General features: G+C 26.2%; 1 protein-coding gene across 5 annotated transcripts in view; it reads left to right on the forward strand.

Annotated features, from left to right (window-relative positions):
* The window catches only part of LOC100200012 (uncharacterized), a 114,846-nt gene that overhangs the window by 39,975 nt on the left and 47,368 nt on the right, over positions 1-27,503 (forward strand). For 4 of the 5 annotated variants that reach the window (XM_065807362.1, XM_065807360.1, XM_065807363.1 and 1 more), the window contains exons 8-16: positions 3,579-3,716; positions 8,330-8,944; positions 16,805-16,942; positions 17,105-17,242; positions 17,411-17,548; positions 17,715-17,852; positions 18,019-18,156; positions 18,323-18,460; positions 23,977-24,114. In XM_065807362.1, the coding sequence (XP_065663434.1) occupies positions 3,579-3,716; positions 8,330-8,944; positions 16,805-16,942; positions 17,105-17,242; positions 17,411-17,548; positions 17,715-17,852; positions 18,019-18,156; positions 18,323-18,460; positions 23,977-24,114 (1,719 nt within the window). The remainder of the gene's footprint in view (positions 1-3,578; positions 3,717-8,329; positions 8,945-16,804; positions 16,943-17,104; positions 17,243-17,410; positions 17,549-17,714; positions 17,853-18,018; positions 18,157-18,322; positions 18,461-23,976; positions 24,115-27,503) is intronic. The other variant, XM_065807364.1, reaches the window with a different exon arrangement.

The raw sequence follows: 27,503 nt of genomic DNA on the forward strand, positions 1-27,503 counted from the left end.
AAATATTTTTGAGTGTGAAAAATCAGCCTAAAAAGGAGCCTAATGTAAAATAACATCCAGAATTGATCAACCAATAGTCAAAATAATAACCAATAACCAAAACTACTATTTGAAATTGATTGAAAGAGAATGGATTTAAAGCAAGAATTTGATGGAAGAAATCGTTCTTTTTAAGATTGAATTTGGTTTTAAATTGACGAAATTATGAATTAATATTTTAGTTATAGTATAATTTATTATTGTTTGTTAGTTTTTTTTTTGTTTATTGAACTCTTAATTAACTTTGCTTTTATCGTAGAGTTTCTTATTTTAAACTTAATTACAATAATCATTAAATGAATAATTTTTTTCTGAAAACTTATCATTTTCTTGATAAGTAATCATAGTTTACTTATCAAGAAAAGCATTTTTGTACAAGTAATTTTTTTCTGAATTTACATATAAAATCTTATATAATAATGCTGAACTTAATGTTAGTACTGTAAGTAGTGTCAAAACCCTTTATTTAAACACGGATCTGAAGGCATCCATTTATGAAAATTAAAGGCAAGTTTTTTTAGCATATTTATTAATAAAAAAATAAAATATAAAAAATAAATTTTTTTTTGGGGGAGGCTGTCAAAATCAACAAGTGTTACCACATATCGTATGTGTACGACAAAAAGTTTATAAAATATTATATTTTTATTATTATATTTCTTATAAAAAAGTATAAGTAAGTTTTGTAAATATGTAACTTATGTAAATATGTAACTTATGTAATTTGATTGATAACAATGTTACTTAAAAATTACATATAAGTAAAAATTTCATTTGAATAGTTTTACATACAAACATCTCTAAGGGTAAATGGGAAAAGGTTAAGTTGAGTTTGTGGATCTTATATGTAACAAATGTGTATAATATATGTATAATAGATAAATTAAAGTTTTTTTAAGCAATTATGAGTCTTTTATGCTTAAACTGTTTTATTTTGTATTTAAAAAATACAAATCAAAACAGTTTAAGGCAACTTTAAAAAAAACAAGTTTTTTTGCTTAGCAGTGGATATGATCACTCAGAAATGTTAGTATGTAACATACTAATCTCAGTGTCAACATTGTTGGCTCTGAGGTTAGCACACTTAACTAATGAGCTACTGAAAATGTGTTTTATTGAAAAACAAACCACTATGATTAAGAATAACTATATTGGATTGCAGTAATATTTTTACAAAGTATTTTAGAACTTCAATATTTTCTCAAAAAAAAAAGAAAAAGTATTAAGTATAAAAATTAAATTTAAATAAATACAATTAATAGTTACTATTAATAGAGATGTAATAAGCAAATATAAAAATATTTAATATGTAAAAAATCTTCTTCAATATGACATAATGTACAAACATCTATAAGTGTAAAAGTCAGCACTACTGACAGTAAGTTTTTTATGTTTTTGTTATATACATACATGATCTTATATGTAAGGATCATGTATGTATTATGTATAATATCAGAAAAATTTTATAGTTTTTTTAAGAATTAAAAGTTTTTTTTGCTTAAACTATTTTGTTTTAGCAAAAAAGACTTTTAATTGTTAGAAACAACTATTTTATTTTATTTTGAACTTTATGCTATTGTATTTTAAAAAATCAAGGAGACTAAATACACAAAAAATATTTTCTTGTCCAACCAGATGATTTGAACATTCTCTTACTATTACACTGAGCTACTAATGCTTAAGTAAAGTCTTAAATTAAAACGCTTTACAAAATTTTTATAATAGTTTAATAATTCGTCATGACTTTACACCCCCCCTCCCTTCTTGATAATTTCTGTTTGCAAAAATTTACATTACATTTTAATAATCTGTCAAATCTGGTATTAAAAACACCTTTATAAATGATTTAAGGATAAGTTTTTTCCCACTTTGTTTTGACTGGGTTTATTTTGTGTATTCTTACTTATGTTGAAATTTTAATCTTTTCATTTCAATGCAGGTTACATCATCATTAAGATCTAATTTTCATTCTGGAGAAAAGTTAAAGTGTGTTACTTTATATGATAAAAAAATGCCATATGAAGTTTAGTTTCCCATACATAAATATTTAAGCACTAATACCACTTTATGAATTGGGATACAACACTACCATAAGTACCACTAAAAATTAAAAAAGACAAAAAATTTTATGTTGATTGATCCATATGTGTACATTATAATGGGTTTTTTGATATCAATTTTAATGAGCTAACTGCTGGAAAAGTAGTTAATCTTGCTGTTAAACTGTGTGAAATGTAGTTAGTCAGATTGGTTTTAGGATTTCCATTTTTCTGTATTTCTTTAACAAAGAAATTTTACAATAAATGCTGATAGTTTTATAAATAAAACACCTTTTAAAAAAACACGATACATTTTTAATAAAAATTGATGTGAATTTTTGAGAAAAAGTAGTTAGTGATGCAGCTTTTGAAAAAAATGAAAGTTGGTGATGCACCTTTTGAAAAAGCTTTTTTTTTATTCTATTTTAAATGTAATAATGTTCTTTTCTGATGTTCTATATGTACTCTTAGTTCCTGCTATCATCACTTGTATTAAGTAAGTCAAACTTGTGTAGCCTGTCATTCAGCAAAATTGCATCTTTTTACCCTTCCTTCATGCTTGAAAAACTATTTCTCTTCTAGTTGTTTTCCTTTGAAATTTTTCTTTAGAATTCTTTATTGTCTTGGTGACAAATTTTTCAAGTCTTCTGTCAATGGCTTTCTTGTTCTTCACCTCTCCTCTTTGCTTTCTGTTGACTCCCAACTCAATTACTACTAAGTTACTGTAATTGAATCTAAGATATCACTGAATCTGAAACTTTGTAAAAATAAGAAATTTTTTTTTTTTAAAAAGTAATTTTTTTGAAGTTTGTTTTTCTTTGTAGATTTTGTAGAAAGAACTTATCCTTTTTTTACCATTATAAAGCTTGTCTTTCTTTGTCAGTTTGAGGCTGATATTTCTTTGCCAGTTTTATACAAAAAAATTGAAAAGCAATTTTTTGATGGACAGAACTGATAAATCTTCATATTGCATAAAATTTACTGAGAATAGAAACATTGAAAAACAATGGCAGTTTTCCAAACAACAACAAAAAATTTATTAATTTTTTTTGGATGTTGATTACATTGTCCATTAATATGGTGATTACTCTGTTGGATGAATTTTTTGTGACATAAAAACTAAAATTCTAATTAATCACAGTTGAGTCTGATAAACGTTTGAAGTTTAAATAGAAATTTAAAAACAATATTTTTTATAATATTTTAACTTAATCAGGTTGTAATTATTAAAATTTTTAAACAATTTTTATATTTTTAAATAATTTTTAATTTCAGAATTCTTTAGTTTGCTAGTGTGGTTGTTCTTACACATAGTATTTCGGAATTCTTTAATTTCCTAGTGTGGTTGTTCTTACATATAATATTTCGGAATTCTTTAGTTTGCTAGTGTGGTTGTTCTTACACATGACAAAATTCTTACACTGAAATTAAACTTTAAAAGTGTTTATTTTTGACATCTGTAGTTTTGTTTATAAATTTTTGTCTTTTTGTTTCTTTAAGTTATTTTGGGAGAATGGTCACCATTTGGAAATTGTTCTTCTATATGCCTACAAACAAGAAGTAGAAACTGCACTGGGAGTTGTCAAAATGTAGATACTTCACAAAAACAATCATGTACAGGAGGCTTTTGTTTGAATGGTAAGAATTAACAATCAAATAATGTGAAGTATAACTTTAATGTAATACAAATAATGAATTTTTAAAATATAAAAAAAGTTGATACAAAATATAAAATTATTAGTTATTACAAGATTATACAAAATTAGTTCTTAAGGTTTGAAGATTGGCTTTGACTCCATTAAAAGTTCTCTGTTAAAAATTGGGCTCCTTTACAACTTTGGAGTGGTTTCATGTAAAACAAATCAGAATTGATTTTATTTTAGTAGCTTGAGTACAAGCAACTATTTTATTTATAAGTAATAAAAATAAAAATAAAAGATTGTTTAAAAACATATTATTTAATATTGTTTAAATAACCTTTTCACATTTGCTTGTGAGATAAGCAAACAAGTGACTACTCTAAACACCTTATATTATTTTTAAGTGTTCTTGGATTCACTCAAAAAGTTGGTTTATTTTTATAAACGCCCCATTTTTTTTCCACTATTTAATTATTGTCCATGATATCCATAATCTTTATCTATAAATTTATTTTGGTCACATTTTTTCTTTTTCTTCTTTTTTCTTCTTTAAAACTTGTCTTCTTTACCTAAATTAGATTCAAGTTGAAGTTGCTGTAGAGTTGTTGTTTCAGCTGTATTTTTTGTTTCTTGATTATCTTATAGATTTTTTGGCTTTTTTTTTTGTAAATTTTTCTTGAATATGCCAATAATAATAAAATGAATTGAATATGCTGTAGATTATTTTTCAGCTGTATTTTTTGTTTTTTTGATTTCTATTAGATTTTTTTGCATATTTTTTGTAATTTTTTTCTTCTGCTTTTAACCGTTGTTTTTCTTGCATTTATTTTTATTTTTTCTAGCAGCATTCTATATCTAGCATCAACATAAACTGCAGAAATGTACCAATGTTTAAAATCTTTTTTGTTTCTGCTATAATTTAGTGATGTCTGCAATTGGTCCTTGATTCTTTTAAATTAGTTTGTAATCTCATACAATTTCCTTTAAAAATTCTACTGCAGTGATGTTGGTTCCTTAAACTTTACCTGTCACATCATATGCCTATAATGACAACTTATTTCATATTTTTGGGGAAAAAATATCAAAATTTCTCACAATTTCTCATATGAACACGAAAATAATAATCATTTTATCATCTTTATGTAGGAAATGTGTTATTCAAAATTATTCAGCAACAGATTGAAAACTCGTTGATTGTTTTAATATGACATAAAGAAACGAAATATAAAAAAATAAACAAAATTTTTATCTAAAATAAATTATCTAGCAATCATGTGAATATTTATTAGTAGTAGTATATTCACGGCAAGGAGATAAGATTTCTGGAAAGGAGCATAAATACAAGGTCAGCTATTTGTAGTGTAGGCAGGCACATTTCATTCACAATTTATGCAATTATTTATTAATAATTTTTTTTTATCCAAAACCTAATGTAGTGAATTGTAAAAAGGTTGTCAACATAGAACAACATTGTTTACTTTTGGTTGTCAACGTAGAACAACATTGTTTGGAAGATTATTCCAAGAAATCGTTATTCTATAAGTGAAAAATATGTTATATATTTCACAATTATCAGTTATTTCTCTCCTTAACCATTTATGGTGACTATTCTTAGGTTCTTTTGTTCAATGGTTCAACATGCCAGTTAACAGTTATTGAATACAATCAAAACTAATTCTTCTGGCTGCTAAACTGTTTAAGTTAAGAGCCTGTAAGCGATCTTTATCGCAGAGTTTGATGCACTTTGTGGCTGATTTTGAATATCTATTACAGACTGGAGTTGCAAATTCTAAATGGTCTGATATACACTGTGTATAATTTTTCCATAGTTTGATGCTTCTACTGATGAATGAATTTTCTATTCATACTAAAATCATATTAGCTTTAGTTGCAACTTTGGAAGCCTGTGTATCCAACTTGCCATTCAACATGATGGTGATATTTTAGGGTGATGTAAGATCTAACATCAAGCATATAGTACATTTTTTGGAGGTCGTTTATACCCATATACATCACTTTGCATTTTTTGTAGTTCTTTTTTATGTCCTATTTATCCAACCATTCTGTAATAAAATAGAGTCTTGTTGTAGCTTGTCTGAATCTGAAACATCTTTAGTATGATTTTGCAGTCATCAGCATACAGTTTACATGCGATATATATATATATATATATATATATATATATATATATATATATATATGTATATATATATATATATATATATATATATATATATATATATATATATATCTCTTGCATGGTATTCGAAAAGTTTCTTCCATAAACTGTAGTTTTAAAGAGACCGCTTATAAACCAGACCAGAAAAAGCTTGCATAAAGATTATTTTTTTGAATGATAGATTGCTTGCCCAAACCAAACCCTCATTCAATGTTGCAGCACTTTCTTGCAGGCTATAAGGTAGTCGATGTAGCAGCACTCCCTTGTAGAAGCAGGCTGTATGATAGTTGATGTAGCAGCACTTCCTTGTAGCAGCAGGCTATAAGATGTAGCAACACATGCGCACGTTTTAAAAATATATATATTACATTGATGTGTATTATATACACAACCGGTAGAGGTTTGACAAAAGTTTTACCATATTTTCTTGACATAAAAAATAAGTAAAAAACAAGACTATTTTAATAAAAAGATTACCTACCCTAGCCAAAACCTTTATTTGATGTTGTGGCACTCCTGGCATGTTCTACCTATTTCAGTCAATGTAACAGCATTCATTGCAGGTTTTATCTAATTTTTAGTCAATGTAGCAGCACTTCTTGCATGTTTTTCACAATCCTTGTATTAACCCTTGAAATTAGAGAAAATAAAGTTGGCAAAAAATTGCCAACCTATAACTGTTATAGCTCAGCATCAGGTCTGCAAAAAATATAGAAAGAGATTTTAGGAAATTGATGAACTAATGAACATTTAGCATCAAACGAAAGATCATCAAATGTATTTGATGATGTTGAGTTATATGACTTTTCAATCAAATGTCAGTATTAGTTTAAAAGTTTGACAAATAATAAAACATTAGTTTTGCCAATTTTATTTCATTTATAATTATTTAAAAAGTTTTTCTGTTTTTATTTTAATTGCTTTGTTTACAATTTTAATTTTAACATTTGTTTTTCTATTTTAGTTTTATTTATTTTGTTTAATGCAAACCATAAAACTTTTTTTATTTTTTTGCTGTTTTTTAATCATTTTATTTTAGAATTTAAATAAACCGTTCATTTTACCAGGGTTTTTTTGTTTTGTTTATTTAAATGTATTATTTTATTTAGAATTTAATAAATGTTCTTTTTTATTGTTTTTATCTATTAACTATTTATAACTATTTAATTCAAAATTAAGTTGAACTTTGTTTTAATTTTTTTTATTTAAAGTTAAATAAATTTCTGAATAAAGTAGTTAACATAAAAATAAATTTATTAAAAAAACCCAGCATTAAAACAAATGGTTTATTTAATTAAATAAAACAATCTAAGATTGTCCCAGGACTGAAATGTTTTGCTGAGGTTGTTAACCTCAATTTCAAACAGGCAGTTAAGTCAACTATGCTTAATGCTGCCCTAATTCTGAGGGCTGTTGAATGTTCTACTTATTTCAGTCAATGTATGTTCACACACAAAAAAAAGTTTTTTTTTTTGTTTTTTTTTTTACATCTTCGCTTTCAACAAGGCTGCAAGGAAAGGCTATAAGAGTTGGAAGTTACTGGAAGAGAAAAGATGAAGATTGTAGAGCAAGATAACGATTAACAGATGACTTAAAAGATTGCAAATCTATAAATCAGAAAAGCAAGATGAAGGAAGCAAATTCCAAAGAATTGATGTTCGAGGAAAAAAACTAGACGAATAAGAGTTTTTGGAGCACTTAGGAACAGTCACAGAAAAAGGATGAGACTTAATTGAATAACAAGTAACACAAGAATGAATTTTAGTAGATGGCACAAGAGGCGCTAGCTCTTTGGAGCAGTGCCCATTATAGTATTTGACAATGAGATAATAGTTGGAGGTTGACTGCAAGAGTAGGTCCAACTATGTTTACAATACGTTTTTGCACCTTGTCTAAAAGAGAAAGGGTATCATTAGTAGATCCACCCCAGATATGGCAACAGTATTCCATACAAGGCCGGATTTGAGATTTATAGAGATAAAGAATTTCTTACTCCAGAGTAAGAAAGTCTCCAGCCCAATAATGAGATGCAACCTTAGCAGATGCTAATTTTGCAATGGATTTGATATATGGTTTCCAAGAAAGATCGAAGCTAAGAGTTAATCCTAGAAGATGAAGGGTAGATGACTCATCAAGTACATTACCATTTATAAATATAGGAAGATCTAAATTATTGCGATATCAATTGGCTAAAAAAATTTAGTTTTATCTAAATTAAAGTTCACCAGCCACTGTGTATATATATATATATATATATATATATATATATATATATATATATATATATATATATATATATATATATATATATATATATATATATATATATATATATATATATATATATATATAATATGTATATATATATATATATAATATATATAATACATAATATATAATATATATATATTTATATTTATATACTATTACAGGTCAATATAAAATTGCTGTTTCTTTACTTTTGGATTCATCTCTGCAGTTCAATCAATTGTATTACAATGATAACTTTGGCGGAGATCGTTTTCAATACTTAAAAAATTTTGTGAAGTCTTTTGCAGACACCATTGGGATTTCTGCTAATCATCTAGTAAATGTTATTCAGTTTCAAGATATATCTACTTCTGAAGTAATCAGTTGTGATGCTTTATCTACATTACAAAGTTTTGAGGCAAAGGTTGACAAACTTACAAACTCTTACAGTTCTAATGCTAAGGTAGATATAGTTTCTGGAATAATTGAAGGTAAAAAAAGGTTGGCTTCTGATTTATGTGGAAGCAATAATAATTTTACTACTGCTATGGTCATACTTACTTCAGGACCTCAACTTGGTGCATCTGTTGATAACTCATTATCATTGTTTTACTCTCTAGCAAATGCTCCAAATACATATGTTGTTTATCTCAATCAAGTTGATTCTCAAAGTACAAATCAGTACAATATTTTAACTAAAGGTCTTGTTCAAAGACAGTTTCCTGTTACACAATATATTGGATTTCAATCTCCATCATTAGCAAGTTCAGTGGTTAGTCAAATTCTTGCAGATGCTCGTGAGTGATTTTCTGTTCTTAAACCTCATTTTTTTTATTAGTTGTTTGAAAAAAAAAATTTTTAATTTATTATTTTAAAATTAATTTAGGGTTTTTATTGTAGGAAAAGGCAGTGAAAATCTAAATTAAATAGGTTTGACACTGGCTCTCCTACTTGAAAAACCAGACACCTGGTAACTCTAAATTATTTCCTAAATACTCATTCGATTTCTTTGGTTAATAATTGTTAATAATAATGAATAATACTCTAAATATGTTTGTTATATGAGTAATATATGTTTATAAAATATGTTTGTTGTGATTACAATATTTTTGAAGTCCATAATGGATTTCTATAAATTAATAATTATGGCTAATTTTGCTAAATATAAACATTTTTCTAACTTTTTTATTATACTGATATCAAATAATAACTCTATTATTCTTTTTATCAGTGTGACTTACAAAGTTATTGTGATTAGAGTTTTTTGTGTTCTCTTTTAAAGTAAATTAAAATTCATAAACAGATTTTAAGTTTTGTCTAAAAATCTCATGTTTTTTTTTGTTTTTTTTTTGAACTCAAGGAAAACTCTTTAAAAAAAACTCTTGTTTAAAAATGCTTTAAATAATCATGTTTGATGTTATAATCAATCAATCAATCAATCAAATTTATTGACAGGCTCAAGGCCCAATATAATAAATATACAATGTGTAAAATAAAGTGGATTAGAATAAAACAAAGTCTAACACACTTGAATATAAACAAGACCCAAGAAAAGAAAAAATATATATATATATATATATAAAGATAAGAAATTAAAGTGTTATAAATATAACTCAGCTCTCCATTTAATCATCAGCGGAGACTGCAAGAACCTGTCTGAGTTAACAAAAGCTTTTATGATGAGGTTCTCATAATGTTTTCAACTGCAGACAATAAATAGTAAAATTGAATCTTTAACAACTTTCTGCTTTTTACTTTATTAATGAGTTTTTTGCACTATCAATAAAAAAAAATGGCTTAACCAAATCAAAGTCAATCAAGAAAAAATTTTATAATATTTTTATGCCAATCTTGATGGTTTTTTATGAAGATTAGATGATTTCTAAGTAAAATTTTTAATATAAGTTAATAATTGTTATTGTAAATTAATAACTTTTCATATAAGTTATAAAACTATATTTCATGGTATATATCAGATTACTATAAAAAGTCACCCCTGATAATATTATTGATTAGCCAGGGCTAAAGTCAAGGGAATACTTTCTATATTACCCCCACACACAAGAAGCTGAAAAAATCTTATTAGTAAATAGTATAAAAAACCTACTGACCTCATGAAGAATTGCAGATATCAACCTGTCAACCATTTAATCATTAAAAAAAAAATCTAGTAAGTCATTTAGTGACTAGTAGATCATTTTTATTAGTAGAAGTAGATAATATTAAAATACATTAAGTTGTTAAAAAATTATCAAAATACTCTTTTTGTAGTTATTTTTACTGTTATTTAACATCTAGATAAGTGTTTTTTTAATATATATATATATATATATATATATATATATATATATATATATATATATATATATATATATATATATATATATATATATATATATATATATATATTAACAAACATAGTTTATTGCGTTGCAAAAAAATCTTTTAGACATAAAATTTTTTTTTTAGGCAAAAACTGTGCCTGTTTATTTTTTGATTAATTAAAAGTTCTGCACTAGAAATCTTGCAGACGGTTTTTTTGCCACAGGAACTTACATTCTTGGGCGTTTTATTTGGAACAGTCGAAATACACCTGTTTCGTCCATGTTAAATTTTCTATGAACAGAAAACTTTTTTTCAGTACAAATGTTTTTTAAGTTCTCATAATCTACTTTAAAAAATATTTTTAAAGAAATATTATACTTTTTATATTAGTTACTACATTAACTTTCAACGTTACTACATTAACTTTCAAGAAACTTTTAGTTTTAACTCTTTAGTAACATTTATAATTGCTTTAACTTTTAAGAAGGCCTCGGTGGGAAGCGAGAGCTTTAGCTTTCGCTCTTGCCCAATAACAATAAATTTACAATAACACTCCCCTAAAACTGTTTATGGGAGCAATTTACAGCTTTAGCAAAAATTTTTTTTTTCTCTCAAAAGTATAATTATCATTGTAACTAAAACGAAAAGCGCGAAGTCAAAAAAATTTAATTAATCGAAAAATAAACAGGCACGGTTTTTGCCTAAAAAAAATTTTTTATGTCTAAAGGATTTTTTTACGGCGCTATAAATTATGTTTGTTATGTGTAGATTATTTTAATATAAATGTTACAAGCATATGCTTGTAACAAGTTTTGTATTTAATAAGCAATTTTTAAATAAATAAACAGGTAGCTTGTGCAAAAACCAAAAGCTTTTGTAAAAAGCATTTTAAAGGAGCGGCTCGCATAGCTTGCCATGTTTGTTTTAGGAGAGCTTTTCTACGCTCTTGCGCTCATTCACTCCCACTGAGGCCTGTATATATTTATATATATATATATATATATGTACATATATATATATATATATATATATATATATATATATATATATATATATATATATATATATATATATATATATATATACATATATACATATATACATATATATACATATATATACATATATACATATATCGATGGGCTAATGTTACTCCGCTGATAAATGCACCGTCTATATAAGTCAAACCTTATTCTACTTTATTTGTTTCACCTTCTTGTGCAGCTGCTATATTTAAATATAGCAGCTGCGTAATCATTTTTTTCATCTTTTTCAAAAGAACAACTTTCTTGAGAACAAAATACTATTTATTATCGCAAGAAATCAATGTAATGAAATAAAAGGTAATGTCTAATGCTATGCACTATTAATCCCAGATTATGAAATCTTATATCTTTTTTCAGAAGTTAGTTCTTAGAGTCTTTTAGAAAATCTTCAAGAGTGTCTTTAACAAAGATTCGTCCAACATTCTATTTCTAATTCATGAGATTGATCTTATTACCTCTCTCAAAAATAAGGCTGAACTATTTGCAAAGAACTTTTCTTCTAATTCGACTTTTAAATCTTATGGCCATACTCTTCCTTCTTTTCCAGTTAAACAGGTTAATCCATTGTTAGACATTCAAATAACTCCAACATCCATTCCCAAAGTCATATCTCAATTAGACTCTTCTAATCTTTTGGCTCAAGGCAACACCAGGTTCAGACAACATTCCTGTCATAGTCTTACAATAGTGTTCTCCAGAACTCTCTTCAATTCTCTCTAAACTATTTAGTAAGTGCTTGACTTTAATTCTCTCTAAACTATTTAGTAAATGCTTGAGTTTAATTCTCTCTAAACTATTTAGTAAGTGCTTGACTGTTTTCCTGCTTGCTGGAAAATGGTATCTGTGGTTCCAATTTCAAATAACTCTTGAGGTTATTTTGACCTCACCAACTATTGTTCGATCAGTCTTTTATCTGTTATTAACATAGTCTTTGAGTCTTTGATACAAATTCTAACATCTTGAGTCAAATAACTTACTGTCAGATAATCAAGACCGTTTTTGATCTGTCTCGCTGTTTTATTGTGAATTAGATAGATGCAATGAGGCAAGGGCTATTGCTCTTGACATATTTAAAGCTTTCAATAAAGTTTGGCATACTGGTTTTTAACACAAGCTTAGTTCATATGAAAATAGTACAAAAGTAGATTACGTAGATAAAAAAGTTTTTAAGATTATCAAAATCGATTTTTTCTAAACACTTTATTAAAGTTATCTTTGAAAGAAATGAAGAAAATCGTCAAGGGTGTTATATCGCGCTCGTAAAATTAGAATATGTTTTTATCTAGCGTGATTATGTGCGCTCGAGATAATGTCTGCGAGCGCGATCATGAAAATTGCTGAAGGTGATACTCATAAAAAGCTTTATATCTTTTTATATCTTTTTTTATTTGTTACATAATTCTTTCGTCAAAAAATGTTTGAATTAGTATCACACTCATGAAACTACTTCAATGAAGTAGATTTTTATACTTCCAAACTTCTTGTATATTGTCAGATCGCGATTTTATTCTTAAATATTTATGTCATAAAAAAAAAATATCAAACAAAAACGCAACTTCTTATTGATTTAGTATTGAAGTATAATTTAGTGACTTAGTTTTGCTTCCTTGTTTTGATATATGTATTTTAAAATGTTACGCTGTAAACTTAATCAACAGTTAATGGTTTTTATATTTCTTGATATTTTTTATTCAAATTAATTATTTTTTTTTTTTCTAAAATTTCTTTTTTAAATTACGTTTTTTTATCTTAAAAAAATAAAACAAGAATAATTTGAAATAATAATAAATAATAAAATAACTTTCTATTTAATAAATATTGACATTATTACTTTGTTTCCTTTTCGAATGTCCTTGATTGCGAACATTCTAAACAACAGAATCGTTTTAAATTTGAGTTAAAATAAATAATAGTTAATAAAAAACCTATACTATGAACAAAAACTAATTTTAAAAATTACTCTATTATTAATATTTATTTTTATTATAAACGATGTGTGGAATATTACAAACAATGAATCAAATAAATCTTACTTGATATTTTTACAAGATTAAAAATACTCTGCAGTTTCAATTTTCTTATAATGGTTTTTTAATTTTCTATTCTTATTTTATTTGCGCATTTTTATATTCACATTGTGTTTCCACGTGCACATTCCATGATTGAAATTAACTATTAACGACTTCAAACTGCTCATTCATTATGTTAGTGCAAAAGAGAACGACATAGTGCTTTTTATATTATATATCCGTGCTTTGATAATAGAATATCTTTATTAAAAATCTTTGTTAAATATTCTATGAAAATAAAAAAATAATCCCGAACTATTGGACGAGCGTTATTTTATACGCTCGTTATAAGCTGAACGAGCGTTGTTTAACGCGCCTAGGACGTTTGAAAATACCGATTATGGGCACGTTTTACGAGCGGAGCGCGATCGCGCTCGCTTCATCACAAGCCCTGATTTTTGGTCGTGTTTTGTTTTTTATTTACATAAATGATCTTCCTGACATCTAAAATGGCTCTATTTGCTGACTTTTTTTTATTGCTTAGTACAAACAGCTGGTTTTGAACCTGATCTCACTTTTGTAAAAGATTGGAGCTTGCAGTGGCTTGCTGCGGCTATTGCAATATTGTCAACATTCCTGTATTAATGAATAGCAACCTTCTTACTGAATCCTCTTTTCTATGTTTTAGATAATTGCTCACTACTACCCTCTCATGAAAACTATACATACATCGATTGTTAAGTTAACATCTGCTAAGGTTGCTTTTCTTTATTTTGTTTACCATTTTCTTACTCCTGATTCGATTCTCTGCCTTTACAAATCTCATATTCGCCCCTGTATGGAATACTGTTATCATATTTAGGTTGGTTCTTCTAATAATGCTCTTTCTCTTCTAGATAAGGTCCGAAAAAGCATTATAAACATAGTTGGACCTACTTAATCTGCCAAGCTTGAGCTACTTTCCCATCATCTCTTTCTTTTTTATACAAGTACTATTATGGTTGTTGCTCAAAGGAGCAGCTAATCTTTAGTTCCATCAACCAAAACTCATTCTTGCTTGACTTTTCATTCAGAAAATTCTCATTCTTTTACTGTATCTTTCTCTGCATGCTCTAAAAACTTTTATTTGTCTAGTTTTTTTCCCCACACTTTAACCCTTTGGAATTCTCACCCATATTCATGTTTTTCTGACTCATAGAACATACAACTTTTCAAGTTGTCAACTGTTTTCTTGCTGTTTTACTCTATTCTATGTTTTCTAGTAACTCCCAGCTTAATAGTGTATATATATTCTTTAACTCATTAACTCTAAAACATGAACTTTACAAACATGGCTGCTGCAAGTAGAAACAAGTTAAGCACTAATATCCCTGGGACAAGGTGAAGATCTAAGATCGAGGGCTCTACCACTTTACCACTACTGCATGAGAACAAGTTTTTGCTTGAGAACCACAAGCCCAAAGATTATAAAAGTAGTAGTGGTGTAGTGGTAGAGCGCTCACCTCATAAGCAAGAAGTTGCAGGTTCAATCCCCATCATGCCCCTGGTAGTACTGCACTCAATTTGTTTCTCTACGCAGCAGTCTTGTTTGTCACTGTTCATGTTTTGGTGTTATAGAGTTACAAGAGAGTGGTAACCTCAACTAAAAGCAGCCTCCTTGACTGTATTGGCCTCCATGGTCTTTGGGAGGTGAATTGTGTGAGTGTGCATGTGTGATCTAAAGTAATCTATATAGATATGCATAGTTGAAATTAGTAAAATTTTCACCAACAAAATATAAAGGAGATAAAGATTATTGCAAGTATAACAAACGTGTCAGTGAAAATAAGTTTACTCGAGCTTATGAAGAAGAAAAGAAGAATATAAAAATAAAATGTCTGTTGTTCATAACCAGAACTTTTTTCAAGTTCTTTTATCACCACATGGTATGACTAGAGCTTTTTATTATTCTACAAAATTATAATCTGTTGCAAAAATTGTCTCTTTAAAAATATGTTTGTATTTGCGAAACAAAAATGAAAGGATTCAAATTAGCTGTAATTCAAGTAATGAATAATTTAACTTAATTGAATCTGAAAGCAAAGAAGGAGAAACGAAACTTTATTTCTTCTGTGATTGATGTGGGTGGCAAAACCAAAATAAAATGATCAAAAAAATGTTGTCAGATGCATTAGTTCAATTTAAATTAGGCTTTATTAAGTTTATTTTCTTTGTACCAGGACATAGTAAGAGTGAAAACACATTAAAAAACATCATAATAGAATAATCTACAATCAAGCTTTAAAAAAAAATAACAAAATTTAAAAAAAAAAAAATTTTTTTTATTAAATTAAATTAACTGTTAACTCATAATGATATAATTAATTTTTAAAACAAAAAATTTCCAACGTACACTGTAGTATTAGCAAACTTTAGATTTTAAATTTAACCAGAGGAAATGGTACAAAAAAAAAACAATTATTAATTAAAAAAAGTTATTTGGACCAGTATTGTTCAATTAAAATTTTTTAAATCCTGATGTTCTTTACTTCAATATGGTTATGAAGAAAAATATAGAACTTTTAGTATTTTTTGAGTAAAAAAATATGGTTGCACAACTCTTTCAGCAAAAATGCATTTACAAAATCAAAAATATTTTTATCCAAGAGGCATGAATGTACTGAAGAAAAAAAAATATTTTTATACAACAGAGTTTATTTGTAAAGTGTTTATCAAATTCATTTCATGGTAATGATTAATCTCAATGGTTATTTTCAAAAATAATAAAAATATGTTATTTAATTAAAGAACTATATAAATTTTTAAACTTTGCAAATCATAATATGTAGTTTACGACTGAAGTTCACAGTTCTAGTTTCTAAATAATGTATTTTCGTTTGTATACTTTCTTGTCTCAGTACCAGTAAAACTTGCTCTATATGAAATTTATATGTCCATTTTTTTTTTGCATAATTACCATAATTAAATAACTTATTAAAATAGCGAATACTTAAATGCTTGCATAAAATGAATGAACAAAATAAATGGATTTCAGATACTTAATCTGTAGAATTTTATCTTAATTCCATTTGCCATTTTAATTTGTGTAAACTTTAATTTTAAAAACATTTTATGCTATTTTATGCAAAATGCTGAAAAAAATTTTTAATTAAAAAGATTATTGCAATCATAAATTTAAAGCTTTTTTTTGTAGTTGTTTTTTTTTCTCACATTAGTTTAAAACATAAAATTTTGCAGCTTATTTTTGGTTTTTGAAAATAAATTACTTTTTTTAAAGCTTTTTTGGGAGAATGGTCTTCATTTGGTATCTGTTCTTATTTGTGTCAACAATCAAGAACCAGAACTTGCTCTGGAAGTTGTCAAAATGCAATTACAACTCAAACTCAATCTTGTCTTGGAGACATGTGTCCAACTGGTATGTTTGGTTTTCTATTGTAAATCTAAAAAACCAAGAATTTCATTATTATGTCTTGTCAGTTTTAGTCAGTTATTTTTGTGTTTTATAAGTTTATCTATCTTTGTATTTTATTAATTAATTTTTTATTTACTACTTTGAATTAAACTACTTTTTTTAAAGTAATTTTGGGAGAGTGGTCCTCATTTGGTAACTGTTCTTATTTGTGTCAACAATCAAGAACCAGAACTTGCTCTGGAAGTTGTCAAAATGCAAGTACAACTGAAACTCAATCTTGTCTTGGAAACATGTGTCCAACTGGTATGTCTAATTTATTATTGCAAATATGAACATATTTGATAGATTTTTATTATAATGTGTTTTCAGATTTAATCAGTTATTTTTGTGTTTAATAAATTTATCTACCTTTGTATTTTATAATTATTATTTTTTTATTTACTACTTTAAATTAAACTACTTTTTTAAAAGTAATTTTGGGAGAATGGTCCTCATTTGGTAACTGTTCTTATTTGTGTCAACAATCAAGAAACAGAACTTGCTCTGGAAGTTGTCAAAATGCAAGTACAACTGAAAGTCAATCTTGTCTTGGAGACATGTGTCCAACTGGTATGTCTAATTTTCTATTGTAATCATGAACATATTTAAAAGAATTTCATTAAAATATTTTTTCAGATTTAGTCAGTTGTTTTTGTGTTTTAAATTTTTATATATCTTTATTATTTATTATGTATTTTTTAATTTATTGCTTTAAATTAAACAACCTTTTTAAAAGTAATTTTGGGAGAATGGTCCTCATTTGGTAACTGTTCTTATTTGTGTCAACAATCAAGAACCAGAACTTGCTCTGGAAGTTGTCAAAATGCAAGTACAACTGAAAGTCAATCTTGTCTTGGAGACATGTGTCCAACTGGTATGTCTAATTTTCTATTGTAATCATGAATATATTTAAAAGAATTTCATTAAAATATTTTTTCAGATTTAGTCAGTTGTTTTTGTGTTTTAAATTTTTATATATCTTTATTATTTATTATGTATTTTTTAATTTATTGCTTTAAATTAAACAACCTTTTTAAAAGTAATTTTGGGAGAATGGTCCTCATTTGGTAACTGTTCTTATTTGTGTCAACAATCAAGAACCAGAACTTGCTCTGGAAGTTGTCAAAATGCAAGTACAACTGAAACTCAATCTTGTCTTGGAAACATGTGTCCAACTGGTATGTCTAATTTATTATTGCAAATATGAACATATTTAAAAGATTTTTATTAAAATGTGTTTTCAGATTTAATCAGTTATTTTTGTGTTTAATAAATTTATCTACCTTTGTATTTTATTAATTATTTTTTTATTTACTACTTTAAATTAAACTACTTTTTTAAAAGTAATTTTGGGAGAATGGTCCTCATTTGGTAACTGTTCTTATTTGTGTCAACAATCGAGAAACAGAACTTGCTCTGGAAACTGTCAAAATGCAAGCACATCAGAAACTCAATCTTGTTTAGGAGGCTTATGTCAAAATGGTATAAATTTATATATATATATATATATATATTTATTTATTTATTAATGTTTTTCATTAGATCGATCACTGTTAAATAAACAAGATAATTTTTTTTTTTATTTTTATTCAAAAAACAGTCTGATGTCATACTGAAATAGCCTGCTGCCTGGGGCTTCAGTACATACATTGACCGACAAATAGTCTGACTTGCAGCAGTGTGCTGCTACTCGACTAAGGGTTTGGCATGGGACAACAATTTTTTCATTCATTATTCTTTGTTTTTTTCTTCTTTTTCTAAAAAGCCAAATGGATTAGATAAGTAAAAAAAGTGAGCAAATACTTATATAAATACGCTATAGTAGACTATTTCTGGTTAGTCATTTTCTAACACAAAAATTTCACTATAACAACCTAAAAATGAGATTAGTAAAAAATTTTTCTCAGACTTAGACACTTTTAGATCAGCAGTTAAAACAGTATTGCAGACATGTATATATATATATATATATATATATATATATATATATATATATATATATATATACTAGCATAAGTTACCCGGCGTTGCCCGGGCCAATATTTAAACTGGCTTATCTGATATCTGTACACAAAAATGGTCCCAAAAAATGGTCCCCTCTGATCCCGGGGTCAGGGGGGCCCATTTTTGGGCCCCCTTGACCCCGGGGGTTGGGGTATGGGGTCAAAACCCAGCTAAGAACCTTCTCCTCCTCGAGGACTACCCCCATGCCAAATTTCATCGAGATCGGTCCGGCGGTTTGGATTTCTATACAGAACAAACAAACAAACACACACACACACATTGCCCTTTATATATATAGAAGAAAGACAAACAAACACACACAAACACACATTGCCCTTTATATATATAGCTGGAGTTACCCGGCGTTGCCCGGGCCAATATTTAAACTGGCTTACCTGATATCTGTACACAAAAATGGGCCCAAAAATGGGCCTAAAAAATCGGCCCAAAAAATTGTCCCCCCTGACCCCGGGGTCAGGGGGCCCATTTTTGGGCCCCCTTGACCCCGGGGATCGGGGTACGGGGTGAAAACCCAGCTAAGAACCTTCTCCCCCTCGAGGACTACCCCCATGCCAAATTTCATCGAGATCAGTCCGGCGGTTTGGATTTCTATAGAGAACAAACAAACAAACACACACACACACATTGCCTTTTATATATATAGAAGATATACATATCAACCCTCGGAATTAGGAAAATTGAGATCGGCAATAATTTGCCGGCCTCAATCTTTTAGAGATCGGCATCAAGACGGAAAAAAAAATTTCATACAAAGGTCTTACCATAAAATATCGAAATGAGGTCAGCAATTTTTTGCCGACCTCAAACATTTTTAGGTTGGCAGTTAGGGCGACATTGCCGAATGCCGACCCTATTTCCGAGGGTTGTATATATATATATATATATATATATATATATACATATATATATATATATACATACATATATATATAAATATATATATATATATATATATATATATATATATATATATATATATATCAGATGCTTTTCTAGGAAAATAATTTTTGTAGTAGTACCCCCACCTCCCTTCTCTCTGTGCTTGTGCCTGCTGTAAGGATAATTGACAGAAACATTGCCAAATATAGGAATTTTTAAGCAATAAACCCTAATATTATAATATATATATATATATATTTATATATATATAAATATATATATATTTATATATATATATATATATATATATATATATATATATATATATATATATATATATATATATATATATATATATATGTATATATATATATATATATATATGTGTATATATATATATATATATATATATATATATATATATATATATATATATATATATATATATATATATATATATATATATATATATATATATCTATATTTTGTTGTGTGTGGGGTGAGCGGACGGAAAAAAGTGATTCTTACGCCAACACATACGTCACTTTTAATTACTTTTGACTTTTGTCCAACATTTGCGTGTTGGATGAAAGTAAAAACCATTAATTTAATTACAAATAAATCGTTTTTTAAAAAAACCACAAAAACGCAAATTTAATTGACCAGAATGTATTAAAAACATTCTGAATGTTTTTAACAATATAAACAATGTTTTTATTTTTATTTTTTTTAATAAAATGTTTTTATTTTTAATTTTTTTAATAAAATGTTTTTATTTTTAATTTTTTTAATAAAATGTTTTTATTTTTAATTTTTTTAATAAAATGTTTTTATTTTTAATTTTTTTTACTGTAAATCATGCGCGGAGTGTTGCTACATCGACTATCTTATAGCCTGACTCACAAGGGAGTGCTGCTACATCAACTGACAAATAGCCTGACTCGCAAGGGAGTGCTGCTACATCGACTGACAAATAGCCTGACCCGCAAGGGAGTGCTGCTACATCTACTACCTTTTAGCCTGACCCACAAGGGAGCGTTGCTACATCGACTGAGGGTTTGGTTGGGGCAGGCAGTCTATTAATTAATAAAAAAAAATAATTCCGGTCTTGCATTTTAATTTTTACTTTTTGTCAACAAAATATGGAAAAAACTTTCGGACAACATCTAAGGGTTGTATATATATATATATATATATATATATATATATATATATATATATATATATATATATATATATATATATATATATATATATATATATATATACACATATAAATACATATATAAATATATATATATATGTTTTTTTTTGTTTTTTTTATATATGTATGTATGTATGTATGTATGTATATGTGTTTATATATATATATATATATATATATATATATATATATATATATATATATATATATATATATATATATATATATATATTAAACACCTTTAAAACAGAAAGTTAAAATTATTAAGTTAACAACTAAATTTTGTTAATTATTGGAATAAAAATAGTTTTAAGACCATAACAGTCTTAAGTATAAAGTATAAAAAAAGTGCGAACAAATTATTCAACAAGCAAAAATACAGAATTATAAAAAATACCAAATATTTTTGATTGGTAGAATAAACATATTTTAAGATTGTAATTTTTTTTTCTAACTTTAAAATCAGACAAAAAAATAACATTTAATTAGATGATTAAATGTAGCAATCATAACAGTATTTTAATACATAAAATGTATTAATATAGCGATCATAACAGTGAGTGGCTAGTAGCCACTCACTGTTATGATCGCTATATTAATTGCGGTAAAATATTGGTTTGGTAATGGTGTAATAGTAGATGGCTGGCTTCATAAGCAAGAAGTTCCGAATTCAATTACCTCGAAGTCCCTAGTACTACTGCCCTCAATTAGCAGCCTCGAGGGTTGTAATCACAATTAAAGAAGACTTGTTGACTGTAGTGGCCCTTGGCTTTCCTCCCCCTTCCCTCTCTCCTCCCTCAAAAATAAACAAAACAAAAAAATAAATTACCTGTCATAAGAGCCCCAAAATATTATAAAATCTTCCACTAGGTAATTAAAAAAAGCTACTTAGTAATTCCTTTTGCAAATGTTGGCATGGTATTGAAATCAATTTCATGCCAATATTTACAAAAAAGCTGTTTAAACTTGCTCCCTCCTCCCCACAATTAGAAGTATGGGCTAGACCAGCAAATAAATTAGGATCATAGGAGTTAAAGCAAAGCAATTCTTTACTTTTCCTTAAGTTATTTAATAATCTCAAAAGTTCAAGGTCTTCAAACATCAAAACTATATAATATTTTTTGTTTTAAATATTAAAATTAATTAAAAGAATAAAATAAATTATAGTCATAAAATAGAGGGAGGCAAAATACAACAGACAATTGTTTCATTTAATAAAAAATTGGTATCTGAATCACCTGCAAGAAAAAAATAAAACAATCATCCTGAAAAAAATTATTGATTTTAAATAACTATTTCTTAAATAATTATTTTAATAACCTTTTTGATTTTTTTAATTCAACCTTTAAATAATTATTTCCAATGTTGTATATATATATATATATATATATATATATATATATATATATATATATATATATATATATATATATTATATATATATATATATATATGTATATATACAGGGCTTGTGATGAAGAAAATCTTCAAGCGTGTTATATCGCGCTCGTAAAATTAGAATATGTTTTTATCTAGCGTGATTATGAGCGCTCGAGATACTGTCGGCGAGCGCGATCATGAAAATTGCTGAAGGTGATACTCATAAAAAGCTTTATATCTTTTTATATCTTTTTTTATTTGTTACATAATTCTTTCGTCAAAAAATGTTTGAATTAGTATCACACTCATGAAACTACTTCAATGAAGTAGATTTTTATACTTCCAAACTTCTTGTATATTGTCAGATCGCGATTTTATTCTTAAATATTTATGTCATAAAAAAAAAATATCAAACAAAAACGCAACATCTTATTGATTTAGTATTGAAGTATAATTTAGTGACTTAGTTTTGCTTCCTTGTTTTGATATATGTATTTTAAAATGTTACGCTGTAAACTTAATTAACAGTTAATGGTTTTCATATTTCTTGATATTTTTTATTCAAATTAATTTTTTTTTTTTTTTCTAAAATTTCTTTTTTAAATTACGTTTTTTTATCTTAAAAAAATAACACAAGAATAATTTGAAATAATAATAAATAAGAAAATAACTTTCTATTTAATAAATATTGACATTATTACTTTGTTTCCTTTTCGAATGTCCTTGATTGCGAACATTCTAAACAACAGAATCGTTTTAAATTTGAGTTAAAATAAATAATAGTTAATAAAAAACCTATACTATGAACAAAAACTAATTTTAAAAATTACTCTATTATTAATATTTATTTTTATTATAAACGATGTGTGGAATATTACAAACAATGAATCAAATAAATCTTACTTGATATTTTTACAAGATTAAAAATACTCTGCAGTTTCAATTTTCTTATAATGGTTTTTTAATTTTCTATTCTTATTTTATTTGCGCATTTTTATATTCACATTGTGTTTCCACGTGCACATTCCATGATTGAAATTAACTATTAACGACTTCAAACTGCTCATTCATTATGTTAGTGCAAAAGAGAACGACATAGTGCTTTTTATATTATATATCCGTGCTTTAATAATAGAATATCTTTATTAAAAATCTTTGTTAAATATTTTATGAAAATAAAAAAATAATCCCGAACTATTGGACGAGCGTTATTTTATACGCTCGTTATAAGCTGAACGAGCGTTGTTTATCGCGCCTAGAACGTTTGAAAATAGCGATTACGGGCGCATTTTACGAGCGGAGCGCGATCGCGCTCGCTTCATCACAAGCCCTGTATTTATATATATATATATATTTACATATATATAGGTATATACATAAATATATATATATATATATTTATATATATCATATTGTATTTATAATCTACTAGGATATATTAAAAATTTTAATTAGATTATGTTGTTTTGTTGTGGTTTTTAAAAAAAATGTATTTTTTTTCAATTGAAAGTACTTCTTGGAGGATGGTCAGCATATAGTAACTGTTCATCTTTATGTCAACAAACAAGGAGTAGAACATGTACAGGAAACTGTCAAAATCAAACTATATATCAATCACTATCTTGTTTAGGAGGCTTTTGTTCATCAGGTATGTTAATAATAAATCACAAAATCTTTATATATGCAAATAAATATTAGTCATTTGCATATTTTTATATTAGATACTATCAGTATATATAATTGTAGTGATGGAGTTTCTCTTTCTAAAATGCTGACTAAAATTTTTGTTACTTAAAAAAATTCCACCTTTTTTAATTTTTTATAAAAGTTTGAATTATATGTCATCCTTAATTAAAGTTCTAAATGTATAATGTATATATTTTTTTTAAATATTACAACTTCGTAAACATGATATTCGCATCTTACTAAATAACTTAACACTTACATGTTACTAAATGACATAGATCAATATCAAAATTCTGAAATATAAATAAAATATGATTAAAATGTATATAGTTATTTAAATGAAAAGATGATAATTATAGTACAGGTTCCATTAATGATACACAATAACCCCTACATACACCTATATTCAAATTACTTTTTTTTTAAATAAGTTTATATTTTGGAGTGTCATAAAAGAGTATTTTCATTATAGTTAGCATTTTCATTATAGTTACAGAGTTTTACATCATGAGCGATATAGGAGAGTTTTATATTGTTTTCAAGAGCACTGTGTTAAAAATAGTTTAAATCTCAAAGGCATTCAAAACATTTATCTCATGATCATATAATCTTAAAACAAATATTACTGTTATTAAATGCAAATAAAAATAAATAGTGGCACAAAATAGAAATAATATGATCAATAAATAGTTAAAACTGTTGACTGTTATCTAATGAATAACAAAGTAAATTTCAAATTGTGAAAATTAATAAAATAAAATTTCACAATTTGAAATGTTTCATCAGTCAAGGAAATCTTTAAATCTTTGAAGTCTTTTAACTAAACTTTTTATTTAAATTAAAAAAAAAATTAATTTCTAACTTGTTAAATAATAGTACAACATAAAAAAAAGGCAGATACCATCTGTCAATAAGATAGATACAAACCTTTGAAAAGATAGATCTAGTCTTTTAAAAAGATGGATACAGGCCTTCCAAAAGAGTTTTTTTAAACAAAAACTTCTAGCAATGAAGCTAAAAAAAAGCTAAAAACATAAATAAATAACATAGCTAAAATATAACAAATTAAATTAAATAAACCAAGATGTAAACAATTTAAAACAAAAATGTAAATGATTTTAAACAGAAATACAAACTTGTTAAAATAACACTTCTCATTGCTTGTTAAAAATCAAAGAAAGAGCTTGTGGTTTTTAAAAACATCCTCAGTTTTTATAAGAATGCAGTTAATGCTTATCTAAAAATTCTATTAGCTCATGATAAAACCTTTTTTATTTCTCCAGATATTTTCATAACATCTACAAATCCTAATTATTATATCCCTTTTTGCTTGAATGGTATCAATGTCTATATATTTTGGTTCTTTGGTGTATGATGAAAACAATAACTATCTTTAACAATATCAATCAAAATATTTTATTTTTTTCAAAGAAATTATTTGAAGAAAAAAGCTTGAATGTATTAAAATAAAATGTATTAAAATTTTAAGCTATCCTTGCTAAAACTATGTGTTAAGTTATCCTTAAAACTATGTTTTAAGTTATCCTTAGATAACGTGATTAATGTTCACAAAATACATTTCAAATTTTTACAATAAAATGTATGCACATAAAAAATTACTTGTGTATTTGAATTTGAGTTAGGGCACTGCACAGTGGGACAGAATTCACTTTTACTGTACAAAATTCTTAACTAATTTAATACTAGGGCTATTTTCACTAAAATTAGCATGAGTACTAATATGATGTCTGGGCTTTTTATGAAGGTAATATTTTTTTATTTTGTTGCTATGGGTACCTTTATTTTGCTTAGCAACCTTTTTGGTATTTGCTGATATTTTACCAGTGCTATATTCACTAAATTTGGAATGAGTGCCAATATTTTTTATTCACTTATTTAACCATAAAATTGAAAAAATTACAAAGTTATTCAGTTCGGTGTCACTCATATAGTTAAAAACTAGTCATTGGAGTGACACTTTAATAAAATAAACAAATAAAACAAAAAAAAAGTAATATAGATAGCGACCAAAATATAATAAAACACAATAAAAAGAAGAACAATAATATTTAAAAATGCAAGGCAAATAACACAAAAAAAGGGAAAAAGTGAATAAACTGACATTAGAGATAACGAATAAATGAGATAACATTTATTCGTTATCCCTCAATATTTAACGATCAGAATGATGTTAGAAAATAAAAGATAAAACAAAAGGATATTTTTAAATATTATGATGAGACAAAAAATAAAAGATAACTTGAATAATAGCAATAAACATAAAAAGTAACAACAAAAATAATTAGCTACAAGACCACAAAAAAAGTACACATCAACATAAATTAATTAACAAAATTACACAACAGTATAAACAAAATGTAGAAATACACGACATAAAATACATGACATGATATAAAAAATACACAAAAACACACAATATTATAAACAATACACAAAAATACATGACAGTATAAACAATGTAAACAACATAAATTAATAAAACTTAAAAAATGTTATTTTTATTTTCTTTTAATTACTTAACAAAGGTTTTTATTTTCGAATTATCACAAATATTTTTTTTCTTTTAACTTTGCGTTTAGTTATTCTGTTTATTTAACGTTTTTCTTCAATTTTTATTCTGTAATATTTTCATTGTTTCAACTTTATTTTTTTTATTTTTTTCTATTCTGAACTCTTTTATCTATTTTTCACCTTTTCGCTATTAAAAAAATGCTTCCTCCATTTGTGATGTCATGGCAGAGATTTTAAACTTGCCTGATATGAGATCATGATATATGATAACATGAGATCATGCTTCTTATAAATGTGATAATTTTTTTTTATTAAGTTGCTATGGATACTTATATTGCTTAGTTACCAGATAATTTCCTTAGTTACAAGGGGGTAAATTGATTTTTGAATAAATTTTATCGGATTTTTGACCTACCTATTTTGAATAACAATTAAGTATTTAGGTAAATAATGTTTTAGCAATAATTAAAACAAAAAATAGTGCAAGAAAAGATTGTCAATTTTAAATTACATCAAAAGTTTATAAAACAATAATATCGTTTGAGGATTGTAATTGAGGTTAAGTAATTGTAAAACATCTGAAGGAAATGTTTTATGATTTGTTCCGTGTGATGTTGATTTATGCAGTGATAAAAATACAGGATCAATAATTGTGTACAGATTGAGCCATGTAATAACATGTATAAATGGACACTTTTGAGGAGTGGACTTGCAAAACCAGATAATTCACTTTTTTTTTTTTAAAAGACTTGGCAATGTTTTTTTGTAGTATTAATATTCCTACATCTTTACAAATAAAAATTAAATTTAAAAGCAACA

The sequence above is a fragment of the Hydra vulgaris genome, chromosome 10 (assembly GCF_038396675.1).
Source record: "Hydra vulgaris chromosome 10, alternate assembly HydraT2T_AEP".
NCBI lineage: Eukaryota > Metazoa > Cnidaria > Hydrozoa > Anthoathecata > Hydridae > Hydra > Hydra vulgaris.